The sequence below is a fragment of the Rhea americana genome, unplaced genomic scaffold (assembly GCF_003343005.1).
Source record: "Rhea americana isolate MKP2758 unplaced genomic scaffold, rheAme1 scaffold_76, whole genome shotgun sequence".
NCBI classification, from domain to species: Eukaryota; Metazoa; Chordata; class Aves; order Rheiformes; family Rheidae; genus Rhea; species Rhea americana.
In genome coordinates this window covers 1,816,497-1,827,503 of record NW_028186934.1, presented here as the reverse complement: position 1 = coordinate 1,827,503, position 11,007 = coordinate 1,816,497, and the positions used below count along the sequence as shown (strand labels likewise).

At 39.2% G+C, this 11,007-nt stretch overlaps 1 protein-coding gene across 1 annotated transcript in view; it reads right to left on the bottom strand.

The window, feature by feature from the left end:
• Positions 1 to 1,822: 1,822 nt before the first annotated feature.
• Positions 1,823 to 11,007, bottom strand: part of LRRC31 (leucine rich repeat containing 31) — a 12,851-nt gene continuing 3,666 nt past the window's right edge. Inside the window, exons 4-10 of the mRNA XM_085322269.1 lie at positions 10,863 to 11,007; positions 8,089 to 8,256; positions 7,069 to 7,236; positions 6,159 to 6,326; positions 4,870 to 5,037; positions 3,409 to 3,576; positions 1,823 to 2,224 (exon numbers count right to left, since the gene is read on the bottom strand). The exon at positions 10,863 to 11,007 is cut by the window's right edge and continues 6 nt beyond it. Of these exons, the coding sequence (XP_085178395.1) occupies positions 1,905 to 2,224; positions 3,409 to 3,576; positions 4,870 to 5,037; positions 6,159 to 6,326; positions 7,069 to 7,236; positions 8,089 to 8,256; positions 10,863 to 11,007 (1,305 nt within the window). The 3' untranslated portion in view covers positions 1,823 to 1,904. The remainder of the gene's footprint in view (positions 2,225 to 3,408; positions 3,577 to 4,869; positions 5,038 to 6,158; positions 6,327 to 7,068; positions 7,237 to 8,088; positions 8,257 to 10,862) is intronic.

Sequence of the window (11,007 nt, the reverse complement as noted above, 5' to 3'; positions counted from 1 at the left end):
AGAAGAGGTTAGTGTGAAGGTGTTAAACAGACATGACAGTATTCCTGCATTAGAAGCAACTCTTCTGCCTTGAGTGACTATTTGAAAGACTCCCAGACCATTAGCCCGGCATGTAACAGAAATCAGAGCTCATTTGAGAAGATGGGGATCTCTGTAGAAAATAGCTGATCACACACTACAGCAGTTCCCTGCTACCTCTGACCAGGTACTCCAGTTCATCTCACACTTCTCAGAGCTGGGGGTGCCAAGTGCATTTTACAGTGTAACCGAAACTGGAAGAAGGAAGTTCAAGGAGACCTGCACATGAAATCATGGATTAAGCAATGCAGCAGCAGCTGCAGAGCATGGTTATCTGCTACCTATCCCCAACCAGTCAGAAGTTGATGCTGGAAGGGTCATGGAGACTGAAATCTGAATATGAACCTGCTTCTGCATAGGAGAACTTGCTGAGAGGGGTCCTAACAAGCTAGGAGAGTGCCACTGAGTGATCCTGTTGTGCCTCTCCTCCAGGAGATTGCTGCAACATGTAGACATGCTCAGGGCTAATTGAGCAGTACTTTATCCCTCAAGCTGTCTCAGGATTTCTCTAAGACTCCTCACTCAGTGGGTAGATCTAATATCTTTACTTCCTAAAATATCTTACCAATGAATAATCCCATTGCAGTCATTGAATCCACGTGTGGGCTAACATGGTCTATGACACGAGTGATTATGCCAGATTTTTGCTATGTTTAAGCATAGAGAAAAGAGGAGACACTCAAATGTCCAGAGTCCGTGCTTGCTCTAACGGCTCTCAGCCACAAGAGCAGAGTGTTGTGCTGTTGTGTGTCTTTGAGTAACAGACTTTGCTTCCCTGCATTGATTCCTTCCATCTTTAAGGCAAGGATAAGAACACTGGCTACTTCACAAGGTGTGGTTAAGGTTAATGGATTAATCCTGAACACAGAAAGTATGAAGRCACTAAGGGGACTCCCACGGGCTTTAATATGCTCTAGATCATGCCCTTAAATCTGGAGTTTTGACTCTGTGCTTTATTTCCTAAGAGGGTCCAAACAGAAGGCGCAGTCTGGGTAAGGCTGAAACAGTAGGATAAGAAGGATCACCCCTGAAGTATCCTGAAATCTTTGCATAGCCTTATTCAGAATGCTTACAGATTGCTCTGCATCCAGAATTCTTGCTAGTATACTAGGATATACCTCTATCTAATGTACGTCAGCACTTCCCTTGCCCTTAAGGCCTGCAGAGACACCACTCAACTCTTTCTTACCTTGATTTTATGCTGATTCTATACCCAGAACTCATCTACACCATCAGGAGGCACCATCAGAGCAGAGCAAGAATGCATCCCTGTGTATTCTCCGTACTGGATTAATACATAGTCCTGCATTGTTGGGATGCTTTGCAAAGCAAGCTCTCAGTTATGTAGCTTTAATACATTCATGAAGAGGCCAAAGTTTTGAGGGAGAAGAGACTAAAATTTAAAACATAGAGGATTCAAGTAYTTGAATATAAAAGGCACCTTCGTTATGCACACAAGACTGCTCACCCATATGCATTCGTGCATGTCACAGCTGCTTCTCTCTCTTGGCAAACGTGGAATGCAGCTATCTGAAATTTTCACTGTTCTTTCAACATCAGACATAGCAGTATTCACAACACTAAAATTAAGCCCATGTAGTAGATTCAGATAGCTATGTAAGCATGGCCCAGGGAACAGGAAAGAATATGTTATTACAGATCTATGTATTTAGAAGGTTAAATAACAGTTTTATGTATTTTTTGGAATGATTTCAAGAGCTCTCAAGAAAAGAGATGAGGAAAAATTGGGACAGTATTCTAAGTCAGAGACAAGACTTAGTTCATGTGCAGCTTGCGAAAGGCCTTCCAGAAACCTTCAAACTCCATCAAAAGTCAAAACGAATGCTTCTTTCGTTGTCTCGATTAAAGCTTTCCAGTTGTTTCCGCTGTGATTCTGAAAGGACCCATCTTTGCATCCCCAGCTCTGCCAATGCAGGTAGCTTTGTCAGTGCTGCTAACAACTCACTGAACCACATCCCACAGTCACGGCAAGATGATGGGCGAAGGCTGACATCTAACTCTGACAGTTCTTTGAATACTGCCAAGCCTTTACAGAAAACGGACCACCCTTCATCAGAGATGTTGTCATTATAACTCAAATCCAGCTTCTGTAATCTGGCTAGATGACCATCCTGCGTCAGTGACACTGAAAGAAATGACAGCCACAAACAGACAATCAATATTCCCTACAATTGCTTTAAAGGATTACAAGAAGAGTGGTATTTTAATACCATGTCATTTAAGGCCTTTCAGCATTCAAACACAGCAAGGTTCAACTCCTAGCAATATAAAATGTGTCAATCACTTGCTGTTGGCCTCAGAAAGGCTATTTTATCACAGCTGAAGGTGTGTACAACATTTACAGCACAGGCAATTCTAAAGGAATAGAAGTGTCAGGTTAAAAGTTTGTGCCAACCTGAAAACCTGTGAGTCAGCTGGAAGGAGATTATACCTCTGAGAAAGGCAGACAGGCCTTGCAGGGAAATTTAGAACGAGAAAAGCAAAACTAGATGAGGATACATGATTACAACAGCCACCACACAGTGTAGGAGGGTAGTGGGCCTCATTTTCCCTTGAGGGAACTGGGAATTTAATGTAAAATTGGCAAAGTAGCCGCCCACCAATGGTGACATTTGTAAAGTCAAAAACATTCAGGCTCCATCTCACCAGCCTTCAGCCTACAAGCCTTAATAGCTGTTACACAGGTATTGCCAGTCTCACACACTCAGAACCCATAAGCTGGGCCCACAGAGTCAAAAGAATGTTTTTAAAATGAACAGATTTTTAAAAGGATCCTAGAATTTATTCTTTCACTGGGTTCCTATTTTCCAGCATTTCTCAGCAGCTGCTGAAGAGTGGACTAAAATATTTCTATTTTAATTCTCCCATAAGAGTGTGACTCCAGAGTCACAAGTAATGGACTGAAAGTTGGTAATGCCTCTACTGCTGGCTGTCAGCATGTAGGTTCCCCATGAATTACTGAATGCCAGAACAGCAACTGAACAAAATAAAAATGCTTAAAGGCAGCTTTAAAAACCTGAAATAAAAAATACACTCAAAACATATTTTTCTGGGTGTTACCTTTTTATATTTATACACAGAGCTCTGCTAAAATGATTCCTTTAATTTTTAATCCTTTTCAATTTTTGCATGTATGTGACACAGCCTTCAGCAACATGAAAACCCTTTCTGGGAAAAATACCACTGTATTTTCCATCTTTTCATCTGATTTATGCAAGAACCTGCCCAGTCCTCGGAACAAGTCCCTTCTGAATTGTGGTCTAAATACCCTGGCTCCTTGACTGCTAGTAAATACCATGTTATACGTACTTAGAAGTGCCAAATCTTCAGCCACCAAGTTACAGCTGCTCAGTCTTAACACTTGAATCTCCGTTGCAAGCTTTAGCACCTCCAAAAGCAGCTTTAGGTTCCCACCAACGCACTTATTCCAAGAAAGGTCTAATATCTCCAGTTCAGGAAGGTGAAGGGCAGCCTCAGCTGAAAAGATTAAGACCAGTAACTTCTGCTTACTAAGAGAAAACAACATGGGCTCAATAGACACCTCGCTGCCGATTTACCTGTAAATAGGTTCCTAATGGGCTGCCTACTTGTGCTTAGAATGACTTAATTGATCTTAATAATATTCAGACAAAGAAAAAAAAGAATTCTTGTATCTTTAAATAATATAATGCTGATAAAAACCTATTTATCAAGTCTTAAGGGATCTCTGAAGAGGTTTCTCTTGTTTCTGCTTATGTTACTGGCCTGACTTCACAGAATTTACACAGACTTTACCCCATTCAAATCAATTTAATATAAGAAGTTAATTTTTTAATCATTTTGTATTTATTTAAAGAACTCACCATGTAAGGTAAAATGCACTGTATAATTTGACAAAACTGATTTCCAAGACATCACTCCTATACAGTAGTAATGATATAATAGTAATATAGTAATACAGTACTCTTCCTGTGGAGACCTCAGGTCAGTTTAGTTTGATACTGCTTCTGCTGAAGGCAGTCARGTTTTGCTGTGGATTTCAATATCACTAATAAACAGTGAGTAACATACAATAACTGCATAATATACAGTAACTAATAGATCCCTCTGTACTTARTTTTTATGTGCCATATGGAACCTCTATCAAAAACACAGTGTAGCCACTAATCCACTGAGATCTGCAATAAGCAGGCAAATGAAGCTGAATTTACATATCCTGTGTTAGACTGGGCATAGCTTGACTTTTCTTCTTGGCTGTGCAGTCTCTCTCCCATTACTGCAATCGTTGTTTCAATTTCTCCATTGCATCATCACGCTTAGCTCCAAGCCAGCTTTTCACCTCTAGTGAGGTGAAAAACCTTCAGTCAAAGTTTTACCTTAGTGAACTGCAAATACAGTGTTACAACCAAACTAAAATTCCAGCCTACTATGAAATCACATTCTGCTACTTCCTCTTCTAAAATTGGGGAATCTTTGAAAGCTCACTGTCAGACAAAGAACTAAAAGGACTTTACCCAGTCAGGCATAATGATGGTAGACTTACAATGGTTTTTCCACCTGGCCCTGTAGTATTCCCACCGCTCAGCTCTCAGCTATCCCTTATAATCAGGTCAAACGAAGCACTGGTTTTGTCAGAAGGCAACCAGAATCAAGGGCAAGGCAATTACTTTTTCATTCAGGACCTGTAGCATAATATAATTATGGATCTTCAGAGTTCACCTGAAAGAGAATGAAGTGCTCTGTCCCACAGAGATACATAGAGAACTGACACTCTTTAAAAATCATTCCTACCTAGTGACGAAAAGGACTCTTCTTTTAAGCAGCAATTGCTGATGGCCACAGACTTCAACTTTGGTAAAAATCTGAGCCTCCCGAGAAGAGGATCAGATGAGACTCCTATGTTTTTATTCGAGGACAAATTCAGTTCTTGAAGACTGGAGAGTAAAGGTATCACCTGGGCTTAGAAAACAAGAAATATTTGTTAGACAGTCACTGATCTAGAAAAAGTATGTGTAGCTACATATTTATTTAATGTTATTTCTTTTCTTTCTAAATTAATTCAAAAGTCAAGGCCAAGTTTTGACACTCAAATTTATAGTGAATAATATTTTACTCTATAAATAGCATTGTCATTTCCAGCAGGAGTATTTAGGAAGTTAGAAACTATGCACTGCATGGAAGGGTGTCAGAATGTGGCTTCCTGTTGAAATTTTCAAGGTCAAGTAGGAAATTTATCATTGAATGAGTAGGGGGTGTATTTCCAAATGTCTTCACTGCTACTGTACATTAATGTGGTTATTCTCTGTTGGTTTTACTATGTGTACCAAAAATCACAATCAACATTACTAAYAGTTAATGTTTCCCATTGCTTTATCAGCAGCTTTTCATATTTTCTTTTTTTATAATGGAAAATAAGATGTAAGTAATATAGGCTTTGAGTCATGCTGTTCTAAAGAGAAAAGAAAAATGTCAAAAAGCTGTGATAATGGAAAGTACACAGAAAATAAGCTGTCTCTGATTGAAGGGGAAATGTGTATTTCCTCCTAATAGTAGTTATGAAGAGCTTGATCTATTCAGCCTGCAGCCTATAGTTTTCAGCTTCTCCATGAAGCAGAGAGTAGCAGCAGTGCAAAGTCTCCTAACATTACTCTCTACTTGACTGTAGAGTTCACTAAGGGGATTTAGGCAGTTACATTCACATGCACATGCACCCTTTGGATCCATGCCAGTCTTTATCAACAGGGGAACTTTCCCTGGATATTTCCAAAGTCACTGTTTCTCAACAAAAGCAGTGCTTGGTGACAGTTCCTAAATTCRTATCATGGGTCTGAACCTTGGCAGATTCAGGTCCTTAGTTCTACATGGCATCAGCCACTGCATCACTTCCTTTGACATAGCAAAGGATCATTCCATGTTGATCAAGAAAGCTATCCTCCACACTGCACCTCCAGAACTGCCTGAAAAAAAAAATCTCCTCAGAGTATAGAAACCTGCTAGAATGGGTGAGGCAGAATCTCTTCTGCCTATTTTCAGAAGTCAAAACCATGCATTTTTAAGGGATTTCTTGACCATGTCCTTACACAAAATAGTCATGTCCTCTTCTGTTACACAGCAYTGGTGAAGATCAAGGACTTCAAGATTTTTCAAGCTGGCCAAATGAGCTGTTGCATCTTTAAAGCCACCACCAATCTCTTTGTTACATGATATGTCTAATTTTCTTAGCTCTGCAAGGTGCTGTAAAGCAGTGTCTGAAATGGAAAAGTGAACATGGCTGTCACAACAGCACAGGTCATGACTTTACTTGCTTTGATATCAAAGTTTGCACAAGCTATTGAAAGCAAAGCTCTCAGACTAATATTCAGGGTATAATCACAACAACTATACAGTAATGCCACAAAGTAYGCAACCTCATCCTTCTCTAAAAGAGCAGGTGAAGGTGAAGCCAGCTCACCCACCAGGTCTGAACAGTTCATCCTCCATGTCCATTCAGTCTTCAGCCTTTTGCTGAGATTACTWATGGAAGTGCTAATGAGTGCCTGTAGTTCTGTCTTATGGACAAGATCTCCACAAGGGACAGATACAGATAACAAGCCCATTTCACATGGCTTCACTGGACATTCATTAAGTGGTGAATTTGGATTCCCCTCTGAAGGTGAGATTAGTTCTATAAAAGTTAGCTAGCTTGTGTGTGCCCTCTTCTATGCTCTGTCTGGAGACAGCACAAACACAKCCAGAGAGACGTTAATCTTCCCTAAGATGTGTCTCATAAATGGTGTGAAGGGTGACACTCCCCACTGACTTTCACATGGTTGAGTTCAGGGAAGATAAATKAAAGTCTCTGTAGTCTTTATCAATCCTAAACCAGCAGAGAACCTTTGTCCATTAATACTGCCAAACCATTAGCAAAATACCACCTTACTGCATTTCTTAAATAGGTTTCATATGTACAGCTTATTCAGAATGAAAGTCTTTCTGAATGTAAATTCTAACCTAAGCCCTGAAGGCTATCTTGCTTTAATCCACACATATGCAAGTTTAACTCTTTCAAGCCTGGCACATTTTTCAGATCCTGAGCGATAATCTTCATGCTGCAGCCAATGTGTTTGTTGATAGAGAGATCTAGCACTTCAAGGTTTGGGATCACATTTAGAATTTGAGCTGAGAAAGAAGAAAATAAAATCAGAGTTCGTAATTGTCTGGTATACACAGATGAACACAAAAAAATATAGCACCTTGACAAACAGGAAGAGATAGGCTGGGTTTGCCTGTATGTGTGGTTTAGACTTACTAAGTTCCGCTTCTACTGAAAAAAAATATAGCAAAACAAAGATAAGATAGGAGTCAAGAAAAATCAGTGAAAAACCTGTATGAAGATAGAAGTGGAAAAATATAAGGACAAYGAGAAAAAAATACAGCAATACAAAGAAGGAATATGATGAGAAAAAAAAATCTAATAAAAAATACAGGAGTTCAGGTTCTGATCTGGAGATGAGAAGCAAGAACAGGGGCTTCTCTTAGTGATAAAATGTGTCTTTAAAACACAGAATCAGTTCAACAGAGCCCATGGGATTAAGCTTTGCTGAGAACAAAGAAGGGACAGGTGGTAAATGGTTGCCAAGTATTCCCATCCCTCATTTCTTCTTTCCCATCCCATGGCTCACGACATATTTAGCTATTTAACTTTAGGCAATCAATTCTGGAAATTCTGGCTTACAGGACTTCCTCAGGGTCTTAAAGGATCCAGCAATCCTGGACCACSGAGCCAGTCAGACTGCAGTTTAGATGTAGTTCTTCTCAACTCTATCTCAYACAATTAGAAAGAGACACTTTTCTTTGGAAGCAAGTGCAATAAATACCAATACTGCAGTTTAAATACTGTTATAATGCAGAGCCTGAAGTTAAACAACTTTCAAACAGTAACGAGCTTAACAGTATTGGCCATAACCTGAGTCAAATGAGTTACATTTTTGTGAAGTCAGGATTTCAGCCCAGCTCTATGGATACACATACCAAGGGATTCTCCATCCTTTGCCGTAAGGTTACAATCTGTAATTTTCAGAAATTTTATCTTGCAGCCTCTCTGGAGTTTTTTTGTAAGAAGAGAGAGTTTTCCACCTATGTTACCGTTCCACGATAAATCCAGTTCTTCAAGCTGAGGAACAATTTCAAATGCTTCTCCTATAAAAGAAGTCTAAGGTGATTCATTCTACCTATCAATTTCAGTACAAGACAAAAATAAAGTTTTAGAAAATATAAAAGGGGAATATTAACCATTTAATTCTGTAATTATTACATTTTGTATTTCGTTAGAAAAACTGGTGTATGCTACTGCAGGAATGTTGTGTAAATTCTCACYTTGTCTAACAGAAGCAATATAGATCACAAGTCATTGTCACAGAACACAGAGACCCTAAATTTATGCAGGTTCCCAAATACTCATCAGATTGCTTGACCATCACTGTAGATCTGTGTGAGGACCCAGAAAGTCTATTCTATAGGGAAAGCAATAGATATGACAAGTCTGAATTTACTGTCCTGTATAATTATGCTGTATTTTATTTGGTAAACTTAAAAAATCCTCTGCAGTGTGTCCACATGTTCTTTTGGACAGAATGAAAGAAGGTTTGCATAGCTATGTTTTAAACTTTAAAAACTTCATTTCTTACAGAAATTTTACTAATTTCATAAGKAATCAAGCAAGCTGAGCATTGTTTTGAGCCAAACTAACTTTCCCATGATCTTCAAGGAAGACAGCACTGATTTTGGTTACATTCAGAAAAATTARCTGTTTCCAGCCTTGATACACCTGACAATTTGAACTGTGTTAGTGCTTCTTTGGAATACCAATATCCTGCTGCAAAGTCTAGCTATCTAGCTTCCTAAATTCCTTTGCAGAGAGGAGAGGAAGATGGATATTTGCATAAACTAGTTTCCAAGGAAGATCAATTAATTAGACCATTGCAAATGCAATTTCAAAGCGTCACAGAGCAAATCTTTAATCTAAAGTCTTGTCATCMGTCTAATAATTGAGTTATATTTTAATAAGAAAACCTTTTCATGTCTGAGTGTTTTCAGAATTAATTCTTGATAAAATATTTATAATACAAAAATAATTAACTCTGTTAGTGCAGAAAGGGACATGTCCCTTTCCAGTTTCAGAGAAAGGGACATGTCCCTTTCCAGTTTCAGAGAAAGAGACATCCCTTAGCTTTTAGCTTTTTTTAAAAAAATATTTGCCTTAATCCTGAACACTATACAATGCTCTACAGTTCAGTAGTTTTACCTCTACAGCATAGCCTGTTTCTATTTGATATTGGGACTAGCATTCCAGATACATCTTCCAYCCAAAACATAAAATAAAGGACTATAACTCAAGGAATGGTTTCCTACCACCTCTCACAGCACCTGCTCAGAGCAGTCACATAGGACAGGCTGATACAATGGTTATATTTGAGGCCCTTATTTTCTAAGCAGAATGTACACCCTGTACACCTCACCTACACCCTCACAATGTAGGTGAGTCCACAAACACCTACATTTYCACAGGCACACATGGACATAGTCAAGCAGGCATGTCTGGCCTAAACATATTATCACCAAACACACATATTCTTCAAAACTGCAGCCAAAAATCAATGCAAATAGACTGCTGCTGTTCCACATCTCAAATGGGAAATTCAACTCTTATGATCAGTTATGTGTCTGTCTCAGCAAAAGGCAATCCAGGAGGGGGAAGAAATGGCAGAGAATAAGAATAAACAGAATAAATTCATTGAAAATGTAGAGAGTAAAATGCAGAGAAAAAAAGAGCACGAAAAAAAGAGTTTGAAAAGGAATGAAGTAAGTATGAAAAAAATCTCATAGAAAATGAAACACAGATTTGACCCTCAGCAGAAACAGACCAATTACCTTCACCAGCTTTTTTAGAGATGGACTTTCCTCCCCAGCAGACAGCATGACCCACTTCTGAGCTATGACTRCACATGTTATTTTTTCTGAACCTCTCTTGAGAAAGGCTGGAGCTGAATGACATAAAAACCCAGCTTTTTAACTCAGACCAGTTTTTAGAGTATGCAAAATAAGCRGAAGTTTTTCAGAATATCTAGTCCACTGAGTTTGTCCTTCCTCTGGACACTTATCACAGTTCCAATCCAGTAGTAAACTCCAGGACCAGTGGTAAATGACTCAGCATCAGGACCTGAGTGTGTAACACCATACCACCTTTAAACCCTTAAATCTCACACTTTGCAGAAGGCAAGGTTGCAGGCATTCGAGTCAAAAAAGCAAGTAGAAAAAAAAAAATCTCCCAGACTTGCAAAAAAAGTTATAAAGCTCCTAGGAAGTACTTCTGGTTTTAATTTTCCTCCAGAAGATCTCATCTCACCAAATTTTGTGTGATGAGCACTGCATCCATTCCTGCAGCGTGAAGACCTAAGCTGACCCTATTATGATTGAATCAGTTTGCTTCAGTTCTTCTGTCCACCATTGGATACTTCGAAGCTAGTCCCAAAAATACTAATCTAGATGGGAAAACGTGCTTTCCTGCAAACRGAACTGAATTCTGCTCCCTTCTGCCTGTGAAAGCTTTATGTCCCGAGTAATGAACTCAGGAGAGCTACTCATCAGAATAAGCTCACTCATAACCCCAAGTAYCTTGTACTGTTTTACAGCTGGGAGTTTACATTGTCCAGTGTGGAACCAGCAGGGATAGAATGTAGGAACAGATGAGATGGATTACATTAGACCTAAGCAGTCTGGAAATAAATGTAAATGTCAGCCTGTACCTAAGGAAGTGACATCATCAGCTGTCAGCCTGCAGTTGTTAAGTCGAAGAACTTTTAGTAGGTTGACATGATGGAGCTGAACAGTGAGAGCTTTCAAAGACCCTCCAATGCCACCATTCCAGGACAGGCAGATCTCTTCCAGTTC